At 42.6% G+C, this 24,635-nt stretch overlaps 1 protein-coding gene across 11 annotated transcripts in view; it reads right to left on the bottom strand.

The window, feature by feature from the left end:
- Nucleotides 1–24,635, bottom strand: part of FOXP1 (forkhead box P1) — a 377,497-nt gene that overhangs the window by 156,668 nt on the left and 196,194 nt on the right. For 8 of the 11 annotated variants that reach the window (XM_085072287.1, XM_085072284.1, XM_085072295.1 and 5 more), the window contains one exon: nt 6,587–6,768. In XM_085072287.1, the coding sequence (XP_084928413.1) occupies nt 6,587–6,757 (171 nt within the window). In that variant the 5' untranslated portion in view covers nt 6,758–6,768. Of the gene's footprint in view, nt 1–6,586; nt 6,769–8,589; nt 8,612–15,389; nt 15,814–16,782; nt 16,923–24,635 lie in introns of those variants that run through there. The other 3 variants (XM_085072290.1, XM_085072291.1, XM_085072293.1) reach the window with 3 other exon arrangements.

Below are 24,635 nucleotides of genomic sequence, written 5' to 3'. Positions count from 1 at the left end.
TACATTTAGGCACATGCTTAAGCATCTTGCAACGTTAAAAGCCACGATGAGAAACAGTTCCATGTGAATTAAAGGCTGCTTTACACCTTCATAGCCACACTACCATTTTAAGTTTGAGACAGATATATGTATTTGCTACAAATAAGTGGTTGCACCACTTATTAAACAACCCTTAAAGTATGAAGATCACTGGAGGAGGAACAGTCTTTAAAAATCTGAATAACATCAATCACTTGAAATAGACTTTTAATTCATATCTGATGCTTGCTGAAAGCCTTTTGCAGTGTACACACGTGCTGGGTAACAGCTTTAAAGCATTCCTTTGCGGACTTTCCCTAAACAGCACTCCTGAATGTGGAACTTTATTGCTTATGAGTAAGCGTAAGCAAATATAAGGGGAGAGTGCACACCTACGGAAACAGCTGGGAACAAACACACCGCTGCTGAATTTTCACAGGGGTGCAAGGCTAAAAATCAACCCAGCAAACATATTTCAGAAGCTCCATCCCTTCAAAGAGCCCACAGAAACCTAAACGATTTCTGCATGTTCTTAATCTACCAGGTGAACTAAAAGCAGCTATTGTAAAACAACAAATAAATACAGAAATAGACATGGACAACCTACAGAGGACTTTTGGGTTTGGATGTGCACATAACCCAGGTGATTACATGTCTAATGACCCAGCTTCTGCATGTCCACGCTTGTACCTGCACACACAACAGCAGAACTCTGGGTGCCAATGTCAAGGTGCTCTGAGGACTCAGGTTTATGCAGTTATTTATCAAAGACCTCAGAAGCAAAATAAAACAAAACCAAGACAAAGAGAAAACAATAATCTCAGCAAGTGCAACTAAGTAGTAGTTTCCCCTTACCCTTCAACAGTTAGAGAAAATTTAAGGCTTGTTGGTGTCAATAAGTAGTTATAACAAAGACATTAGCAATAGTGAGGATAGAAAATGCTGCGTGAATGTTCTCAGCATGGTTCATTGACAGCAGATCTAAAAATTGAATTATTAACGAAAAAAATCATTGATTCTAAAATCCAGGCAAGGTAGCCAGCCTATGCTAAAACTTATTTAATTTTTCCAGCGCTGCTTCATTCCCAAGCTCTCAGAGCCCCAGCTTTTCCACTGAAAAGCAAAAGACATTTTACGCACAATTTTCCCTCTACTAGAAAGAGGTATATTGTGCCCTTCAGTGAACATAAAATTGATATTATCGTCTCTTAGTTTATATCTCACTACTTAACCTTCAGATTAAAAGTTATTAGATTTGAATGACTAAAAAGACATCATGTCACCTTCCGTTCAATGTTGGGAGATGGCAGAACTTGGGGGAAAAGTCTGAACGATAAAAACGCAAAGTTACTGGGAGCATAAAGCTGTTTTTCACATTCTCTGATGAAACAGCAGAAGCTCTACAAATGCAGTCATCTTTTCACCATGTTGTAATCTTCAATTATGACGGTACTACAATACAAAATCAGACACAATCCAATAGCCTGCATGGGATTTAATCTATACCTTCAAATGGCTCCTTCAATAGCAACAGCAGTTTAATAATTAGGCTTTATGTCTCTTTGGACAAAATGACTCAACACGGACGCTCCCTTAAAGTCTAACAAACAATTTTGGTCTAACCCAGTTATGTCAATATGAAACAAAGACTTTATCTTGGATCTAATTTAGCAGTTTTGCTCTACAGAGATAAGTCCACATCATGATCAATGGGACCGTAAAACTCCTCATGCGGTTTGTAACCTCTCCTCACGGCTTTGCGAAATAACATGAGACTCACCAGTTTAAAAAAAAAAAGAAAAAAAAAAGCACTTCTTTCATTTACATTGCAATATTATTCAGATTTCTTTCTAGTCAAATTTTCTTTTTGATCTGCCCAATTAAAGCAGCCTCTCAACAATACACCAAATCCCCCACTTCTTGTACATTTTCCTTGTCTTTGAACATGAACAAAATCTGAAGAACCCACATATTCCCTCTGGAGTTTGATTCCCTCAATCTAAACACTTCACATCTCAATGTTTCATGAAACAACTACTGCCAAAGGGCCCAACTGTGGCATCTTCACATCAACACCACAAACAGCCCAACTGCAGCCACTGACTTGGGCACAGACCTGAATCTAGTTCAAATTCCTTTTGTCTATCAAGCATTATTTTATACATGAATGAAACTGTATTTTTCACTTGCGTACATTTACTGGATAAAAGTACAAAGCAGGATGCAATGCCATCTTTTTTTTTCCAAGGAAAACCCCCTTCTTTCCTTACTTGGTGGACACATGGCAGAACTAGCATTTATCTAAATTATTCAGAAAGCTTGAAGTGACACTTCATAATTACAGTATAATTCAGCTCAGAGACGAAGCGAAGAAAAGAAACTTCCCCGCAATTCTTTATATAAACCTCCTCCTTCTTTCTCTACAAACCAGTTGCGTTTGTACTGCTATTCCAGTTTGTCATAAACACGGCCACCTTGTAACCCTTTTTATCAAGCAATCTATGCACTACCTGAAAGTACACTACACTCCATCAGACAAGCTATAGGTTTACATTATCCAAACATTCCAATTCTGCCTGCTCAGCGCAGGTTGTCAATAAATGCAAGCAATTGCAAAACAGCAGTGTGTGTTTTTTTCCTTAAGAGAACACTGATAGGAGCCTGCCAGTTCTGCAAAATAAACCCTTTGCAATCTCTGCAGCTAATCTGTCAACAAATTACTATTAAAGTCATACCTCCTCAAAGTTCAAAAGCATTCTGGATTAGACAAAGATACTGAGTTTTATACTCGTGGGGCAATACTTGAAGCTAACGGTATCAAAGTGGATCTTGCTATTGATGTGGAGAGGTTTGTATTTCTGCCACCATGCAACACAGCACTTGGTGTCTTGCTGCTATACATCAGGATTCAACTTTGTAATCATTCTCTTTGTTCAATTCATAGTCTTGTTTCGCTGCTAATAACGTGAAGAACACTTTAATGAATAGTCCTGAGGATAAAAATAAAATGCAATAAATAATATTTATTTTATAAGCTTTAAAAATAAAAAAAAAGGACTGCCTAGCACTGAGGCATCAAACCTTCTATTTGAGTAGACGTCAGAAACCACTGAAGCAAATACAGCTGTGATCATGTACATTAAAAGGCAGTTTGTCCCCATGAGTCTTTATTTATTACTGCTTGGTAGGCAGGAGTCACCCCATCATTACATACCTTCTGCCCAAGCTTCCCTCGCCCAGCCTGACCTTCAGCTTGTGGGTCACTCTGACACCCATTCTGCACCTCCCAGATGTTTTTCATGATGCCTCAGAGCCAACAGATGTTGACAGACTCTGCCCAGCATCCTGTTCTGTTCTGTCACTTGGTGCTGCCTCTGTGGGCACTTTGGGGCAAAGCTCCTGAGCCCCATTACCTCACCCCATTCCAAATGCCTGCTCCACCTCTTAAGGAAGTCCACTGACCCAGGCAACCTTCACACCTTCTCCAGACTTTATAAACAGGTCACCAAAGCCCTGCCCATTCCACCTCATCCTGACAGTCACTGCCATGAGATGCTGACTGGTGGAGTCAGCAGCAGTGGGAAGGCCACCTCTCCCACCCACAGCAGGTGCCAAAATACTGTGAGAAAAGGTTCTCTTTCCCTTACAGTTTGGTTCTGAGGATGATTTCTATATGTATTTCCACTTTTACTCAACTCTTCCACAGACGTAGTGTCCCTGAAGAGTCACTTGTATTGCTTTGCCTTTCTTACTTCACCAATATAAACATCAGTTGGAGTTATTTTGCTTTATTATAAATAGCAGAACTCATCCCTACATTTGCTACTCCCAGCTTAACAGTACATTTTACAAGATTGCTAATGCTAAAATAATTGAGTATCATCACTCTCTGTCTCCTTGCATGGCAGAATCACCCTAACATGACTGGGAAGCACAAAACTTGTCCTACAAGTCCTCCCTGAACTCACAACAAGAGTGATCACACCACACTCTGCTCCTGCAAACACATGAACATCTGTGGTGCTCCATATTTTTCCATGGTAAAATATTTACAAGTTTGCAAACCCATTAAAACTTCCTAAAAAAAACCCTGAAGTATTTCTGTTTTCCTCTCTCATACTAACAAAGCTATTAGTCCTTATAAATTCATAAATGTCACAAAAAATGTGGCCCTAAATTCAGCACAGATGCTTTCACAAGCCATTGTACACACAGGTTTCACTGCTCTGCCACACTCATCATGGGAACACACAACTTACCACAGCAGCAAAGCTCAAACTACCCACCACTGATTTTTTTTTTTTCAGACAAAACAAGTGCCAGGTGGCAAAATGAAAAGATTTGAACGAAATGCTCTTAAGAAATAGCTGTTTAATTCAGAACTCATTCATTTGTATTGAAGGAGTGTTTTGTAGAACGCATTCTGTTAAGTGACCTGAGAGCATATGTTGTATACGGAGAAACATCTAAACATTATGCTCCATGTTGTATGTGTATCTGTAAATGCTTGCATTAGCTGTCTGAAAACAACGGGGTTTTCTTCTTTTCAGCGTTTAAAAATGTTTTCCAAACACCAAGATTGATATTTTTATGCTAGCTCTGATTACCCTCTTATTGTTATCAGGATTGGGCTTGCTGGTTGTTTTTTTATTTAATAACTGTTTTAAACTTTGCAATCAACTTGCTTTATAAAAGATAAACTCCATGGAGAAGTTAGTCATCAAAACCAATTAACAGCAGAATTCAAACACAGAACATAAAGGTCTTTGAAGAACTTGGAGAAAAGCAAGATCCCCGACCACATTCACTGTACTGGCAGAGGATAAATAAACTCTGAGCTAAAATCTGAGCTGTGTGAAAGCAATCCCAAGCCTGGCAATCCTGTCCCCAGCCCTGAGCACTTGGGTCTGTGCTGGGCACTGTTTGGGGAGGGCTGGAGGAGAGGGAGCAATGAATGGGTGCCACTCCTTAATTGACCGAACGGGCGGCTGTTGAATGACACAATCCATTACATGTGAGGTGACAACATTATCTGAGACATCCTGAGCCCTTGGGATGGCTATGAGCCCTCGGGATGGCTATGGAGAAGCCCTGGCACAGGGCTAGCTAGTGGTGGAGGAGCAGAGGTCTGAGCCATTCTGGTCCACTGTGTGCACATGTCTGCATGATCCCCCCTCCCGGCTTCTCTCTGCACAAAGCCTCGTTGGAAAATTCCATAGTGCTCCTATGGAAAACACAGTGTAATTAACTCATTTTGATACGAAGCCTTTTTTAAGACAAGACCTTTGTGTTGAACATATTTTACTGTTCCACTCCTCTTCTACTGTCCTATATTAATCAAAGCTGTAACCCCTGTTGTCTTTGCACTACGAATCAGAATGTGCCCCTGGCAAAGAATGAGGGAAAAGTCAACAGGAATTAAGTTTCAGTGCAACTGTTTACTCAACTGTGGCCTGCAGTTATTGAAATTTTATCCGTGGTTTTGTGTGACTACTGCAGTAATGAATTCAGCATGGCTGTGATTTTCTCACTGATGGTATTCTCACTTCAAGTAAAAACCTGTAGGATGAAAATGATTGAAACAACCAAAGTCTGTGCATTTAGTATCATCCATTTTTCTGACTTGTTTAATTATGGCAGCTTTGTTTCTTAGGTTGGCAAATGGGGTGCCCCGCTCCTCCTCAAGCCCTTGCTTTGCTTTGTTTTTGAGCACAGGTTTTTTTCTTCTCCACAACAACCTGCTAAAAAGATCACTGTACACTTAGGGGAGTCTTAACCAGCTGCCAATCGCTTATTTAAAAGGTTTTAAGGATCCTTATTGCATTACAGAAAGTGAGGGTTAGGCGTGAGTGTATTCACCATGGCTCTGCTGCAGCCTTTGTTCCCAAACACATTAATGATACATGCCCAGCACTTTGGTGTAAAATTTCCTCAGAGGGCTTCAGAATTTTATCAGGGAAAAGAAAGAGCCAAAATGTGTTATGCGGATAATTTACACGGGTGAACTTGGTCACTTCCCAGAAACTAGACTAATTAAAATACCAAGGCAAAACGCACAATTTGGTTCTGATTCTTCTGAGTTGAGGAGCACTGACACGGATGTATTTATTTATTTATTCTGACGTTTTGTGCAGCAGATACCTCTGCAGCCTTCCTCGCTAATAGAAAACATTCTGTTGATAGAGGTTGCTAGGTTGTATTAAAATTTGTTGGAAAAACAAAACTTAACGTTAGTGTATTTTCCACCCAGTGACATATTTTGGAAACCAGTTATTTGTATACAGCAGTTCACCCAATCGCTGCCACCAGACTCAACACATTCAGGCAACGGAGGCAAGCCCTGATCTTTGGGTATTTCCAGGGAATGATTAAAAAGGAACCCCAAAAGAGAAGTCCAACATCTCCCTTCACACCAACTACAATTCCCTACAGGCAAAAATGCACAGAATGTCACAGGCAAGTCGTAAAAGCATCCTCTGCCTGGCAAATACGCAGGGTTTGAGAGCGGGGGGTTAAATGCTTCATGCTTTTCCTGTAGGTAGGAAACTTGTAATGCATCTTACAGTACCTGCTGTTGCTGGAGATGTGCTAAATCTGCAGCCCCAATTTCAACGGAAGGTGTCTCGCCGTTTGATCTCACTTCCCGCAGGCTGCACTCTAGTAAATGGTTGCCACCGCTCGCTCCATTCTGAATGGCTGAACCGTTACTTTTTGTCTCAGTCCCAGATTCTTGCATCATGACTCAAAAACCTGAAATAATTTAGGGGAGGGGTGGGGGGGAAATAAAAAAAAAAGCAGCTGTTAAAACAGTTGCTGTATATAAGGAGACATGCCCTGTTTTAAATCCTGCCAGAACTGTAAACATATGTCATTTTCCTTCATACGATTTATCTTTCATTAATGGTTCATGCTACTAGTTTATGTTTATTTATCCATTGGTACAGATATAATTTTAGTAAGTTAGTTCTCTTCTAAATATAGTATTATTTGCTCAACATCTTTTTTCCCTTAGAGAAAAAAAAATATTTTTGAACGAACACACAGAATCCATAATTAAATTTCTCTAGTTACATCTGGATGCTTTCCTTTGAAACGGATGAGTCATTCTTGGCAACATATGATGGACAATATCAAAAACGTGATATACACTGTGTAGGGGCAGGGAGGTAAAGCAGAGCAGTCACTATTTTGGTTTCCACTCACACCATGATAGTGCCAAATTAGCACTTTTTATTACTCTGAAGCACTTTAGGCTGAGTCTGGGATGTGCTGAACATCATCAGTTTTCATTTGAGGAGAACTGCTACAACTGCTCACAGAACCACTCTTGCTGGCCAAGTTTTTGGCTATGGATTTGGTCTGGATTTGGATGCTCTTACAGCATTACAGTGAAGAGAATCCTGTGTAATTTGGCTAAGCATCATCTCAGCAGCCACAGCTCCCTCCAGCCAGCACTCTCGACTGACTCTTGGTGGATGTCTGTCCTCGGGTGCTTTGCACTCTGTGTTCACCAGCAGTGGCTCACAAGCCACCAATGACAATGAGGACAAGTGCCCACCTCCTCACCCCAGAACTCCTGGGATTTACACCTTCAGGAACTAACACCAGCATTTGTGCACCAAACTCCCCACACAAAGCACACATGCCAGTTTTCAGCTGCGAAACGCTACCTTGGAGATACTATGACAAGTTGTTTTATAAGTATTTCCACCTGCAAAGCCCCAGCTTCCAGGATTTAAATGCCATTAACCTGTCTGGCCTCCACCAGCCCATCCCTCCCTCCCTCTGCACTCCTCTCACCCTCACCCTGGGGAGATGGGGTATGGAAAACTAAGCTGTGTGTCCCAAGCACACTACCTGCCCCACACTAACCCCATGTACATGTGATCCAAATGCTCCTGTGCAGGGTAGTTCACCCCAGAAGATGCTTTATCTTCAAGGAAGAACCCGTTTGAATTCAGTAAACCAAGCACATGGATGGTAGTAGGACAGATTCAAACATTCTGATTACATTTAAATAAATTTCAGCTGGTCTATGGAAGCTTCTTTCAATCTGTTTTGTTAAATCTCCAAATTATGCCAGGGGACAAAAGGGCTTGGAGACTCATTATAAAGCTTCTGTCAACTCCCCTGTAAAAGCTCCAGAGATCTAAACAAACCTACAGCTTTCCCAACACCACTAAGAAATGCTTTCGGATTTTAACATGATCCTGCTCTGATACACACCAAGTATGGTGTGTTTTCCATTTTCAGCAGTGTAAGGAAAGCCCATAAGCATGATAAGGTCTAAATAAGTGTTTACATCTAACAGGCAAGGCTGGATTACACACCAGGCAGTGACTGCGTGGCACAGGTTGCTTTGGAAGAAGAGACAGGAGTGAGAATCCAGACAGTTCACAAGTCACTCAAATATATAGCAGGCACTTTTTACATGCTACACTGCTAAAAAGGATTTACCTCTTTTACCCCATGACAAATCAAAAAGAAAGAACTGATGTCATTGTCTTCTGCTTCCACCCAAACGTGGAGTCAGGTCTCAGGCAGAGAAAATGAAGCATTACATTAATATACCTCAGCAGCAGGTGAGGACAAGGATCACCACCAGGAAAGATGGGGTTAGAGGCTTAAACACAGAGACTCATGCCTTTGAATGTTTTGGAGCATGACAATAATGGTGGGTGGCACATCCCCACCTCACAGACCAAAGCTGATGGAGGAAGGAATCACTCAAGAATTGGTGGAAGGTGCCTCCAGCAGCCACTGTGGTGGGGAGAGATGCTAAAAAACCCATGTGCTGGAACAGCAAAGAAGTACATCTCATTTTCCAGCACTTGTAATGCAACAAACAGGAAGTGAGAACCTGGATAAACATGCAGTAGGATCACAGGAAGCACCAAGCAAAGCTCTGACAGCAGCAAGAAGAATGTGCACCACTGAGGAGCAGATCCATCACTGCCTGATCACGATTTGTTGGCTTGCCCTTCTGAGCGAAATATCTCCAGGACACAGAAAATAATTCACAACCAAACTGGCCAAGAAATTATTTATTGTCTCTAGGACTGCAAAATGCTCCTGGAAAGTAAAAACAGTAGAAATTGCTACAATTTTTCCAGCCTATAGGACTAGGAAAAAGACAGATAATTTATTGTATTTGGTCAGAAAAAGACCATAGTTCTTGAGAACCTTTTCCATGACAAATTTCATGCTCTGTTTCACCTTTGAAGTTACCAGCTCAGCTGCACAGGGCCCTGGACCCTCTGCTGGTTGTGACCACTCTACAGATTCTACCCAATAGAACTGGCAGCAGCTACTAAAGAAATGAAGCTGGAAACAGGTATTGCCAAGGGACCATGTTTGAACTTTCAAAAAATTATTTTAAAAACAGAAGTGAACATCTTTAAGCAAATTTTGCTTTAAAAACACCAATTTACAAGCAGCCTGTACAAAACAAAAGGATTTTGTTAAAATACCTCCGATAGAAAACAGGTATTTCAAGGGAAAAAGAAAGATAAAACTGTTTATTTCTTCACTGAAGTCAAATGTGAGTTGACATGAATAATCACAGTTTGGTTTGATCATTAAGTGTCATGTCATGAAAAATCAACCTGTGAGAGCTTTCTGCAAGAATGATTATTATTTGTCTTTTTGAGCACACCTAAATGAGATGAGGTGATTGTACACCGAGGATGGCTGAGATAATTGTCTCTTCCCAGCACAGAGGAGATGAACTTACAGGAGCCTATTACTGAAGTTTGTCATTCAAAATTGTGAAAGAAAAATGCAAAGCGAGGTTGACTTTATGCAACATAATTAGGTTCTGTGGGAACTGAACTGAAACTCCAGGTAAAGTAGCATAAACTGTGATTCTGGTCTGAATACAACCCCAAGTAACCAACACAGTGCTGGAGAACCTGTTATGCATAATGATTTAGTATAAGAAATAATAATACTCCGCAACTGCTTCCATGACATGCAAGAGACATGGTTCTGACTTAAGAAATTTAACAGCAAAAGAGCCTGTCCATCTGATGTGTTCTAGAAGGCAGAATGATTCCCCTATCAATTCTGAAAAGGAAAATGCATTTTTAAAGCTTAAAATATGTGTGTTATTACCAGTGTAAGTATCTTTCTTTTTTCTCTATTTGGAAAAATTCTATGATATTTCATGTTATGAGTGATACAGAATGACTCTGAATTATTAAAAGTGACACAAGGTGTTTTTCTCCTATGAAGTGAACAAAGGTAAGCTGCAGTACCAACAACAGCTTGTGAAACTTTATCCTGAAATCAAGGGGCACATAATAAAAGAACTGTTATGACTTAATGTCAACTTGGCTTAAAAATTTCAGAACAGTGATCAGATTCTTCAGATTTGTATTTTAGCCTGCACAGAACTTTTTCTATCTTTGATGCACAGTCAAACACAAAGTCAAAGCCCTACAGCTGGACCCATCTCTTTGGTGAATATGTTATGTTCAAGGTAATGGAGCAAAATTTCAGTGAAGCAAAATCAAAGGAAGGCATCCTGTCAACAGGAGAACAACAGCTAATCATCTTCCAGATTACCTGGAGAGTAGCAGGGGACAGCCAATTTCTTAAGGACATGGTCAAAACCGAGAAAACATAGGTCAGACATGAACTTTGCCTGAATCAAAATAATCTTTCTGATGACTCCAGCGTCGGTGCTTTGAGGTAAAAAAAATGGAACCTAAAGGAATCCTAATTCTGAAAAGGTTCTTTGCTAAAGCATTAAAAATAAGTCCATAAAGTCCATAACACCGCCAAGACCAGATGCTGCCGATACACATCTCAGCTCCACTGGCCTATTAAGATGAGCAAGGTTAAGCATGGAGATTAGTAGGCAGGAGGTGGGCGCTGAAGTGTGCCACTGCTGCAATTCTGCTACCAGTATAGTTTCTGAAGACTAAGCAGCATTGTTTAATGTCAGCATGAGGGAGGATTTACTGACTGAAGCACCTGTCAGAATAAGGACCCACTCCAAGTCTGAAAGACTAAGGGACTGATATTCAGATGTCTTTAGATGCCTCACCATACACAGAGGCATCTGGTGAGACATTTTTAAGATTCCTCAATAAGCGCTGATCTACATCTTTAAGCATATCATCACCTTTAAAAAACAATCCCTGGGGTCTTCTGGCCTCAAAAATCTCTGTTTTAATATGCATCCAGATTAAACGTGGACTACAGATTCACAATGTAGCCTGTGTGTTTCAAAGTGTCTTCCGAGGCTGATGATTATATTTCAGATGTTAGTACTTGGAGGTGTTTACAAATACATATATGCACATAAAGATCATTAGGCACTTCCATCCCCAGGGATCAGTGCTAGAGCAAAAATGTTGTCATAATACAGCCCTTCTTTGCCACGTTTGTGGAAGATTTTAAGCTAACAAAAAGTTCAGTCCTTATTCCAGGGCAGTTAATTAAGGTTGACCAAGTCAGGCAGAAGTAAATTAACTTGGCTGATCAATTATTTATATGAAGCAGAATAAATGCCCTTAAAGAACTTGGCCCAGCCATGAAAGGACATGTAAATTAAACACAACACAGATTTATAAAATGTATTTCTACTTTTATAGGCAGAAGAGTCAATGCTAAAATCAGTTTTAAGTGAGTGATCAAATCACACTATCTAGCCCAAAATTCTCCAGCAGGAAATCTATCCATACGTACATGGCTTATAAATAAAAGTTCTACCTATTTGTCACAAGGAATAACTTCAGGCACCTCTCTGTCTAATTATTAAAAAAAAAACAACCCAAAACAAAAAATCCCAAACACTGTTTGGAAGCATTCCACAACAACGTACACCGCGAAGACAGGATTTTACCTCTTGAAAACGAAACGTGCTCTGGAGTGCGACTGGCAAGGAAACAGAGAGCAGGAGCAAAGCTGCTGCTTCCCCCCAGCACAGGGGCAAACACCCTGCAGAACCAGCCTGGCTCTCCCGTGATCCACAACCAGGACCCCGACAGCTTTCCCAGGAGACCCCTGCCTTGCTCACAGGTGGTCTCTTTTAGTCCTGGTATCTTTGCAGCAAGTGCCCTGCCAAGGAGAGTGCCTCAGGCTCCACATCCCACCACCAGCAGTGAGTTTTTCCAGGAACATGTTTCCATGTCCCCCAGCCAATGGCAGAACACCCATCTCCTCCAGCCGACACCCCGTGCCTAGGCTGGCGGGACAGCCAGCAGCACCATCCCGCCATCCATGAGTTCAGTAAAAGAAAAAGGATTCACTAGTGGAAATTAAAAGCCTTGTGTAAGGCAAGGCTTGATGTGCCGTGGGGGAAGGCGTACAGATGTTCAGCTGCTCATTTACTAAATTACACCATGTCACAATTAACTGTGAATCAGCCAGCTTCACATGAGCAGCTCAAGGGCTGCCACCATGCTAAGTGCAGAAATAACGCCGGGGAGGGGAGTCCAAACTAGCCAGGTGGACCAGATGACTTCTCTTTGCCTGTGTTTGTGGTTAGCACGACTATTAGAGAGAGCTATCCCAACATATGGCATGATTTAACTAAATCAGATCATGCTGAACTCACCAGCCTTTCTCAACTTACAAACCCCTCCGCTCTCGTCATTGCAGATGGGTGAACACCCGTCATGCTTTTAGAGTTTTCAGTAGCCGTCATTTATCCTGCTGACAGGGTGTATTTTAGGTATAATTATGTACTAACTAACTATAGATCAACTGTCAGTACATTAGGGTACTTTTTGGATAAAACTTCATGCTTACCCCCTTGAAGGCCACTCGCCTACACGCTACTGGTGGTTGCTGAATTGTGCAGGAGTAGGAGAAAGGAGAAGGGGATTCAAAGTGCAATTAAGGATCATCTTTGAAAATCAACCAAAATAGTAGCAAACAGAGCAAATCAGGCTTCGCTGTCCTAAAAAGTGATGCTGAGTCACGTCTGACAGCGGGGTTTGGAGGAGGAGAGGCAAACCTGGAGCAAGGCAAGGGAAGGAACACGCACGGGATGTGTGGAAAGAGGAAACAAAGAGACAGCGACGAGGTGAAATCCTTTGATATTTCCTCAGCTTAAAGAGGTAATTCAATGCATTAAAATGGATCCTTGAAATTTCAAAGGATGAAACTCGCACAACAAAGATTGTCGAGAGTGCTATTTTCTAGGATTAGAACAAAAACGTATTGGGATTTGCTATATGATCTTACGTCGCCAAGCAAGACTGTACACTTGCTGTTATGCAAGCACCATCTTCCAATAGAGAATTTTCATAATTATAACAGAAAGGCGTAAATTTTCTAATGCATGGCAGTTCAAAAAGTAATCAAGAGAATGAGCCTGAGGGCTATTTTAATGTATGCAAAGCTAGTGACCCACAGTAAATGGGAGGTAGGCTTCAATGAATGCAAAGTAATGCACACATACTAAAGACCTGGTCTGATGAGGGACGGCTAAAATTAACACCCAATTAATTTCCGAATTGACAAACAAATGAAAGCCATAAATCTACTTTCTCATTAATTTTCTTGTGGTATAATTTAAAGCAGTAATATGAGGGCAAAAACTGAGCATTATCCATCATAAATATCAAAAAAGATAGCACTGTAACACCATAAATTATGCATATTACCTGTTGTTAAAAATGATTAATGTATTATCAACTTTATCGTGCACTGTATATGTCTAGACGTATCTAAAATCTGAAATTTCATTTAGTGCTTAGGAAATAAAGGGTCCAGAAGAAATGGGATTACCCGCAGCGCATCCTTGGCTCTGCCTCCTGATGCTCTCACCTTGGCTGGACTCATCCCAAGCCTTGGGCCAGTGGAGTTTGAGCACATGGCAGAGGGGATGTGCTGGCCTCCCCGGGAAGGGAAACAAATCACACTGCTCCTGGAGCATCCCTGTGGGACCTGGCTCCTGGCTCACCTGGGCTGCTCCCCTTCCCTGCCCTCCTGACACTGGGGTAGAGCTACTTGGTGATGCAGAGCCATGGAGAGGGGACAGAAGTGTAAGCAAGGAGCAGGAAAACGTGAAGCTATAACTAAATTCAGTGAATGAAAAGCCAGTGCTTTACGAAAGTGGAGGAGTACAACTCCTTGGCCAACAGAAGGACATGGGTTGCCTGATGTCCTCCCTGTGGGTCATGATGGTGACCAGCCTGGCTTATTAGCTCCATTATGTGTTTATGTCCACTTGCCACCCTCAAGTCTCCTGAATGGCAGCTTCACCTACTCCCGTCTAGAAGCAGACAGCCACAATTTTTTATTTATTTAACTGTACACAGCAGCACAGCCCCTTTCACTGTTGTGGTGTGTGGCTCACACTGCCTGGGCTCCTTCTTTCTAGCAGCAGTGTGTTACCATCAGGGCCACAGCAACCTGAAATCATTTGGAGGCAGCCCAGTGAAAGGCTGACTGATGCTCTGCAGGAGCTGAAATTTAAGACTGCTGTGGTGAGGAGAAGGGAAGGAGAATCAGGAGCCTAATCCCATTTGTGCCACACTGACTTATTGTGAAATCATGGTCAAACTACTTAAGTTCTCAGAGAACCAGTCAGTGCAGTTACCCCTAAGGAAGTCTCTTCTGCTGAGGGTGCTGCTGACCACAAACACTAAGAACAGAGATCAAGCAAATCCAAGAAGAATTAATTGAAACAGACATTAAAAGGTTGCCATATGCTCTGTTCAGAAGAGCTGGAGTTGATCCCTATGAAAAAACAGTGCACTAAAATATACCAAGCTGTGAAGACAACAGGTCTTGCTCCCTTCCATGAGGTAAGACCCAAAGCATTAGACAGACAATGGACAATTCAACTTTCTTCAAATCCCATTTTTGCATTCTCCCTTCATTTTACACATGCACCCAGAAGCTACTCCCAGTCTCACCTTGGATAAACAAACCCCCTTTGCAAAGCCAGCTCTATCTCAGTCTATGCCTCTCAGCTTGACAGCTATTAAATCCATATTCAGCATGAAGCTCATGCCATAGCTGCATAAAAGCTCTAGAGCTGGGCCACTTCCAAGTGACTGGCAAATATGATGTAATCATTTACATACCATCATCGGCAGAGTGAGGTTCCTTCCTCTCTCTTGGGGAGAGCTGTCTTTCAGCCGTTAGCTTGACAGAAATCATCCTTACCATCACCGGGATCATCGTTCATTTGGAAGGAAAGGAATGGCGAGTGGCCAAAGAAAACCCCAAGCCAAACCAGAAGCCATAGCTCACTGTACCATACAGCTCTCACTGCTATCACGTGGACATGAGAACCATGGCACTGGAGGAGTGACTCCTCCAGAAGGACGGTCACAAGTGCAGCATGGTGAGGTGCAGAGCTGCCTCGGTGCTGTCCCCATGGTCAGTGTCCCCAGTGAGGTACCCACCTGCTCATCCCAGCCCAGGCATCACAGCAGAGCATGGGGCTCCCTGCCGTTCCGTGCAGAACGGGAACAGAAACTGCGGAGCTGTTCTCACAGCCAGGACTTATTTGTTTGCATGCACGCTGCTCTGAGCTTGCAACACAAACTCTTGCAGTCTGCCTCACTGAAAAACAGGTGACTGTTCAACCAAATAAAAGGCCAGAGTTGCATTTAGTAAATACAGTCAGTTTGTGCCAGACAGCAGCAGCACTGCTACAACAAGATAACGCGAAACCTCGTACCATGTGCTGGCTGTAGATGAATTAGACTCCCACCCTCCATGCACATCTCCATTAAAGCATATCTGAACTCTCTAGCAGCCTCCAGAAGTCAAAAACCACCTCAATGTCAGGTGCAACTCTAACAATCCTGCACAACGCCATTTTCACTTCGCTATTTTCACTTCGTTCAAGGCAGCAAAGGTTTGATTCATGGCAGTAACACGAGTCAATTAATGACCAGCTTGTCCACTTACACACTTCAGGTATCTCCCGCTCCCCTCCAGCCCTGACACTGCTCCAGCAGCCCAAACGAACAATATGTTTGGGTCACTGATGCAAACTAGGAAATACAGTGAATCACATTTTTATGCGTATTTTGTTGCTTGCTTTTCCAAGGGATGAAGAGGACAATTATTTAATTTTATCATTTCTATCAACGTGTATTCAAGATATCCTAATAAATGAATTCACATATAAAGGACCAGACAACACATTCATATTTTAACAAATGAATTCACATATACAGGAAGAGCCACCACCTTCATACAAAAAGAGTTAACATTTCTTTCTCAAGGTCACTCAAAGAGGCTTTACTCCCTTTGTGTGAAAAGCCTTAGCCATTTACTGTTAGTGCTAACAGGTCCTGCCTGGCATTTGAAACCCAAGCCCCACTCAGAAACAATAACAAACAACAATTTTGAAAAACAAAGATGGTGTGAGCGAGTTTTTCTTGCTCGTTTTCAAAACAACCCAAAAGCAACAACTACCAGGATGGCTCTCTCTAATTAGGACTCCCAGAAACCAAAGAACAAACAGCCAGCATAGAGAAATTAGCAGATGTAAATGCAGTTTTCCAGTTATAAAAGGAAGAAAAGCAGCTCTGCCATCTCACTCGCAGGAGGAGGAGCAACAGAGCGCGTTTTTAAATTTGGTATTTTCTCTCCATTCAAACGGCTCTGCTTCTAAAACAGATTTTCCTCAGATCTCCTCAGAAGCAAAACGGAAAGCTTTGCCTTTTCCAACTCCATTGAGGGCACATGCATCCATTAAAATCCAACATGAGAAAAGAGGGAAACCGAAAAGCCCCCGACCAAACACTGACATAGAATACAAGGCCATACTTTTGGGGTGATTACCTGGTTCATAGCCCTATACCTTTGTCCTAGACCTTCTACCTCCTTGTTTGCTCCATGCAGGATTTTCTAGCCATCAGCCATCTACCGCTGTGCTAGTCGTCTTGCAGGAGTGCTCTCTCCCTTCTGAAAAAAGCAAACAACTGGATAGATATCATTACACTAAGGAAATCTCTTGGAAAAACCAAACAACTTGCTAATCTTTCTAGCCCCTTCACCCAAGTTAAAGATAAGCAAAGCAAACCAAAGTGAGTTTCAGCCACATTCCAGGGACAAGCTCCCCTTTTTCTCCTTTATCAAAATCCCAGCATTTAAAGGTTTTTTTCCAGACCTTGCAGGATAAACTGCTGCTCACACCCGCAAACAAAGCAATATTTGTTTAATAACTGATTGCTGCCATGGGTACAGTAAACAAGGGGCCCAGCATTTGTGTTTATGAACAAACACATCATCTTGCAAGAGCAATTTAACATTAACCAGGTGGAATAATCAACAGATTTCATAGGTGACACTCGGGGCAGGACTAATGTAAACAGAGCAGGGAGGAGAAAGGGGCCACTCTTAGGGAATCAAGGTTGAGGCAAATGCATTACAGAGTAAACAGCTGGGAAGAACTCAAGACAAACAAATAGTCATTCTTCTGACATTTCGAGAAGCAGAAAGGTTGTATGTTACATGCATCAGCTGCTGACCACCATGAAATCAAACCAGTTGGGGACCAGGCCTTCTTGTTTACACAGTGCCATGTTTGCTTATAAACAACAATTTGCTGTTACCAACCTCGCATTACTCATTGCATAAACGAGCAGATCAAGTGAAATCCTGTTAACTCTTCTGTGGATTGAGGGTTTTTTCCCTCCCCTTCAACAACAACAAACAAAAAAGCCTTTGCAGTCTTGCTGTGCAACCTCAAGACAACAGGCAGCAGGGGAAAATACAGAGCTGTGCATCTGTTCCGATAAAGGGGAAAGAAAGGAGTTGAAAACACTTGAAAGTGTTTCACAAAACAAGATTTACCGGCCAAACCACTGATGTGAAAGATCCATTTGCATTAAAGAAAAAAAAAAATCAAAACCCAGAAAAACAACAACTGCAAAAGGTGGGGTGCAAAATTTTCATTTCACTCGTAGAACAAACAAGCAAAACACCAGCTTTCGACACAGCCCAACCTGCCCGGCACAGCCATGAGCACGTGTAGTTCACACACACACCCATGGCGATGCCAGAGCCCTGCAGCAGCAGTGAAGCCATGGTTCAGCTCTCCTCCTTCCCTTTTCTGTCTCCCACACTCAACCCCCTTGCCTCTGCCTCCCATCACCATCCTCTGATCTTTGCAGAGCTCCCCACCTCCTCTTCATTAACCCAGAAGCCCCTTGGATGTCTTCTTGCAACCAAAATCTCTGGCCTGCAACTGTTCCCCACCCAACATTCCTCTCTTGGCCCTGAGGCACTCTGACATAGTCCTCAAGGTGCTCAGGACACCCAAGATCCCTGGATTTGCCACCTTCCAGAAAGCCTTTCCTTCCCCCATCTCTCATCCCTGTAACACTCAAGCAATTTCCTATTGCAGCGTTCCTCCAGGGAGGTTTCTGTAAGTTGTCTATCCTCAGCATGGATTTCAGGAAAGATCTGAAGTACAGGGAGAGAAGATGGATGGTCCTAACAGTAGAGGTTAATCCAGGGCTCTGGGTTACATTCCTGCCCTGACACAATCCCTGTACAGGACCTCCATGGGTCTCTTCATCCCCCTCCTGTGTAAAATAAGCCCTTTAAGATGTTGTACCAGTCAGGTGGGGTTAGAGGATAAAGTTTTGGGCCATAGCATGAGTCCCTTCTCCTCCCAGCTGCACCACTGTCCCTCCCTGGCTCACACCTACCTTCTGATGAGCACCAGCATCACCGCCAAGCACTGAGGAAAATCATCCCAGTTTCAAATCTATGAAGCATCCAAGGTCACAGCTGGCCCTGGCACTAATCTCCCCTCCCTTGCCATTTCATGTGCAAACAGCATGATGGCCAGAAGCCTCCCCCCTCATCATTTTTTTACAAGTTTTAGAATATTTGTTACTTTTTTTCACAGCACAGACCTGGACATCCACAGCTGGCCAAGAACCTCCGTTCGTTTTCTTTTTCAGAAAATATTTAGCCTTTTGTTGTAGTAAAAAAAAAAATAAAAAAGAAAAAAAAAAGGGTTCAAAACCATGAAATCAGTACAACCTACTAATAAGACAGGTATTTAAATAAAACCCAAATGCAGTATTGTTCAGGCAACTGCCTATTTTTTAATACATCAGGTTGACAGCATAATAGCAGGCAGGATGAAAGGTGCGACTCGAGGACGGGGTTGGCGTCCGCACACCAGGAAAACAGAAGTGCTGCCCCATTTCCTGTGCTGCAGCAGAGTATTTCTGATGTCTGGGGCTGCCGGGGACTTAACTCTGAATTAATGATTACACACAATACCCTCCTTTCTCCCCTCCCTGCAGGACAGCGAGGGCCAGCCTCACCAAATGACTGTGGGCAGGCAGGCACGGGTCACGGGGGATTTGGATATTTCACAGCAGCTTCAAAAATTTAGACACTGCAACCTGAAGGCTTCTGAAAACATCAAGCTTCAGATAAAAGTCCTGATATTTCCCTACTTGAGACAACTGCTCTCACCTCAGCCGCGCTGCCTGTTCCACGCTCCTTTTCCAGCACGTAAAATCACAGTTTATTCAGTACAAAGTAACTACACTATGATAAAAACTATAAGCATATCATTCAAATGCTTTATTGGTCAAATAGATGGATGCTTTTATTAGTCCAACCTTTTTTGTAATGGAGTGCCACTGATGACCCAGTGTTAGCCTCATTCCCTGCTATTAATCACACTTCTAAGAGCTCATTTTGCTTTAAAATCTTAAGAAATTGCTATAATTTAAAGACATGGTGTCTACATAATGGGAAATACTTCACAGATTGTATCATTCCATATAATACAGAATTTTTATGGCAATGCTGACCACGATACCAAGGTATTACAAAACTTGAATAAAATATTTTATGAAGAAAATCTAAATGTAAACTTCCTTTTGCATTTGTGGTTTGCCACATCCATAATGTTTTAATCACAGCCTTTTGGGAGTTGCAGTTTTCAACTGCATGTGGCTTACATAGATTAACACTACAAAAACACTCCCTGAACAAATATAAACAGAACAAAACAAAATTAAATGAAAATTAAATAAAATACAAGGATGGACCATGAAAGAAAGACTGTTCAAGCTATACTTTTACAATTTTCACACAAGGCATTTATCCTTTTGTCTACTATATTATCTCCTTCCTTTTTTGCACAGGGAAAACAGACGATGTTTACTGTGAAAAACTTTTATGACAAAGTGGAAGCATCTTACGAATTTACCTACACAGAGAAATAAATTAATATAATGATGGTCCTAACCCATATTATTAAAATGTACTTTGCAAAATGTTTTGACAATGTTGACTGCTGCAGGAGGGAAAACACATTTAAGACAATTTCAGCCAAATGCAGTAGCAGAAGCCTTTCATTTTTCAAATGCAAACTAAAAAGCATCTTTAAACATCTTCTCATGAAAGAAAATGCAGTGCAATTATGTTATATGGCACACACAAAAGCATGTTCTTTTCCTCAGTTCTCTAACAAGATATTAGTACCTCCTGGCCTTAGGAATATTATGTGTAAATCACATCATATTCATAGTGTCTGAATTAATTATAATAGGAGCTGGAGAGAAATGTTAACTTTCCAGGTTGTTGCTAAGGATTAGCCCTTGTTTACAATTCTGTATTTATAGAACAAGAAAAATTTGTCAAATGAAGGGCAAAGAGGAAAGCAAGAACACAAATTTAGCTTTGATTTCAAAACAAATCAGATCTTGCAACCATTCCCTCAGAAGAAAACCACAGTTTTTAATGTGAAGATGCAAATGAGTCTCAGAATATAAAAATGTTTTATAATTCTGTGCATTCAACACTACTAGATGTTATTTAAAGAATTTATGTTAACATTTCTCATCCTGGCGCAGCAAGTCCAAGATGCTGCAAACAGCATCTATTTAAAATGGATCGTGTTGCTGTGGGGCACGGGGTAGCTGAGGAGGCTGGAGGAGAAGGGAGCAGGGCATTTGGCCTCCTGGCACCAGACTGGGATTCATGGACTGCTCCAAAGGGGCTGACAAGGCAGAGTGCAGGAGGAACAAACCCCTTGCCTGGAACAAGCTTAACCCTGGCTACATGGACATGTGCAGATCCATCCCAAGGGAAAGTCACGACTCTCAAAACCACAGCAAAGGACATGATGGTCTTCCCGAATGCAGTGAACCTGTGATGTGAGCAAACACCTTACAAGAAGGGCACTCAGGAACCCAACAAAGGTCCTTCATGTAAAGCATGGTACTTCTGGAGAGCCCTGGATGGCTGAAGGCTCAAAGTCCATGGGATGGGTCCTGGTGAGCAGAGAGTCAAAGCTCTGCAGGGACTTGCAGGTCTCAGGAACCTTGGCAGAACTGGCCAGGGAAGTTTGCGCTGCTCACTACTCGGAGGATAAAGAAAGCACTTCGGCCTCCAGCACTTTCATTTCTTTGCACAAACAAAGGCACACCCACTACAATTAAATTGCAAAACCCTTTTCATTAGGACTCCTTGTTTTCACACACTTCAAGCCTCCCAAGACCTGCAGTCCCTCTAATGCTCTCATCAGTTTGCGCTTGTGTGTGGAAAACTAAGCAAGGGCTCTTCAGTGGTTTCAGTTTATGGAGAAGCAAATGCAAAAATGCTTTTCCCCTTAAAAAAAAACCCCATAACCACCAACTTCTGAGGAGGGTGACTTGCAAAAACACTGAGCATCCACAACTGAGAGCATCTAACCCCCCACAAGAATCAGGCCCATAACACAATACAAAAAATGTACTTAGCTAAGCTTTTGTGGAAATACAGATAGACTCCTTGCCTTGCCCTGTCCAAGGGCTGTGGCTCTCAGATTACAGCCAGGACAGCACAATGCATCAGAGAAACAAAACATGTCTGTGCACTCTGGTGTGCTAACACACAAACACACACACACACACACGTGCACACACACACAAGCACCCAACCATACCAGTTCACATCAGCCAGAACAGATTAAGTGGGACAGAAGAGGTGCTTTCATCCCCAGTTTTATCTTGATGTTTTCTTTCCCAGCAACAGCTCCAGTCTCAGTCCAGAGCAAGGATCCCACCCCACCACATTTCTGTGCAGGAGATGTGTACATGCAGCACATGTTGCTCAACAGCCACACACATGGATCCCAGGCACCCAAAAATACAGTTGATCCTCTCCACACTGGCCCAATGGAGGGGAGGGAAAAAAAGCGTGAATTTTTTTCCACCTCAAAATTTCATCCTGTGCCTGAGAAAACTCCCTAAAAAAGCTCTGTCGAAACCAATTTGTTTCTAACTCCCCCAAAAAAGCACATATGCCTACTTTTGAGTCAGGATGCAGGAAACCAAGCTCTTAATCCCTCTTCTGCATTCACCCGTGGCTGAAGAGCAGTGCCCACCTCTCATCCACCACCACCCATGGCAGGGAGAGGGAGAGGCAACAGCAGAGAGGATTTACAGGACATCAAATGAGCCCCTCCAGCTTGCTTTGGCCAACAACAGCGAACAATTGAGAGCACTCCTGTGGCTGCCCACACCTTTTCCCTCCAGGATGCCAATGGAACAGAAAGTCTCCCAACAGACAGCACTGTGGCCTCATGACCTCTCCAGAACCAGCTGTTCAGCCCAGGACGGGGAAGGTCCATCACTGCCAAACTCAGCAGAGGTTGCTCCATGCTCCAGGAAATGGCCTTTCTGGTGCTGAACCCCTGGCAGCATGTGGAGGCCGTTTACAACCAGGAATGAGTGTTTAATGTTCAAAATCTGCACTGAAGACAGTACTTGAACATCTCCAGCCACATGCAGGTGCATGGTCCCACAGATGTGCTGGCTCCTGAACACTGTAGAGCTAAGGCATGTGGCTTCCTGCTCCAAGGGCTTGTGAAAGAGAAGGATACACTCTATTTACAGCCTATTCCAGACAAGACTATTCAATGTCAGGATGTGCTGTAAGAGGGTAATTTGCACCCTTAACTGGATTGTAGGATACCGCGGTCACAGACCGTATGATCTCTTCCTTTGGATTAAAACTTTTTGCACAAGTCAAAGCAGAACAAGGAGAGTAACAAAACATACAGTGTATTTTGTTCTCCACTGCAGCCACATATTTCAACTGCCTCAGCCGAATTCTTAGAGTAAACACAGCTTTAAAAGAAAATAACTTGAATAAAGAGCTTCTGGAAAGTTCTGACTGATTACGCATGCAAGAATTCTGCTACTGCTTCCTCCCATCATCTGAAAAATAAACCAAACACCCAACTTCCACAACTATCTACAAAAGTGCTATTTTTCTGAAACATGTTACAATACTATCTGAGGTCTGCAAGTTATAATGAATGCATCTTGTTTTGTAAAATACACAGAGGAGCTCAATTAAATGAACAACTGTAACGGAAATAGAGCTGATAAAAGAATTAATGCTCTGTGTGCCAGATCACAATATAACATCTAGGATAACAAAGCTACATCAAACATGCACGTGCTGAAGACTTAAAAAATAATGAAATAACAAAGTTCAAGCCCAAAATATTTAAAATCAGGATGTGCAAAAGCTATTTTCTATAACTGAGAGGGGAGCATGGGCAGCAGCAAGCGGATCTCTCGCAGCCGTTACTTCAAGACCTACTAAACACATAAAAAGACGGAATGTTTTGCAAATGACCACCTGCTCCGCTGGCGATCCTCTCCTTTCTCATTGCCCAGCCCGCGTTTTTGCGAAGACCACGCTAACCCAATTTCCCATCCACCAAGGCATGGCTGAAATTACTTCTCAAGTCTGAGTCTTGAGCAGCTCGGTCTCCTTTTTTTCTCCTTTTCCCTTCCCGCTTGCCTGTGCCGCTCGGGCTGCCCACACGCTGGAAGGCAGCCGCCAGCCCCGGTGCCTGCTCCGGCTGTCGGCACACACGACACCGGTGGGAGCACAGATTAGAGCTCAGCCGGAAGGGAGACAGTCAGGGTTCTGCAAAACCTCGCACGTCGGCTTTTCTCCTTTCGCAGTTGGCGTGTGAACTTGTAACTCGGAAATTGCGAGTTCCCACCGATTTTTTTGGCAACCCGAACGTAATTTTTAGGAAAACATAGTATGCGGCTTCTGGCACGCGGAACTGCGCGAGAAGGCTTTTCAGACAAAATATGCAAAGGTGATGGTCTCACAAGACTTTAAGGGCTTGCTGGATGGAACACGGTTTGGAAGACAAGAGTATAAAATTCCGACTCCCACAAGCAGTAATAGGAATCTGTGTTCAAGCAGCTCCACAGACACTTACTCACAAAACAGGCATAATATCTGCATATGGAACAGCCTCAGCACTGTGATGTACCCACGGTTCTGCACCATACAGCAAACTGGGCACCTAGAGACACCTAAAACAGTCCTTCTCCTACACTTTTGACTTAAAAGGCAAGATTACAGGCACTTTCTGGCAGCCTTGAACATCAGGATACTCGGGGGAGAGGAGGGAGGAAAATACTTTAAATTACAGAGATGCTAATCTCCCACTATTGATGCGTCCAGCTATTAGTCAAGTTGCTTCAGCAAAACATCTGGCTTGAGCCGCAGGCCCCATGAGCAGCATGAGAAGTCCTTGGTGGGGCTGCAGCCTCTTTGTGTCAACACAACAAACATCACTACTTCCCCCACTCCTCCTGCCATGGATTGTGTGAGGGTTGCATGCACCTATTTGTATGACC

Source organism: Lichenostomus cassidix, chromosome 12 (assembly GCF_008360975.1).
Source record: "Lichenostomus cassidix isolate B80296 chromosome 12, HeHo_3.0, whole genome shotgun sequence".
NCBI classification, from domain to species: domain Eukaryota; kingdom Metazoa; phylum Chordata; class Aves; order Passeriformes; family Meliphagidae; genus Lichenostomus; species Lichenostomus cassidix.
Note: the sequence above shows the minus strand (reverse complement) of the source record. Positions and strands in the feature narration are given on the sequence as shown.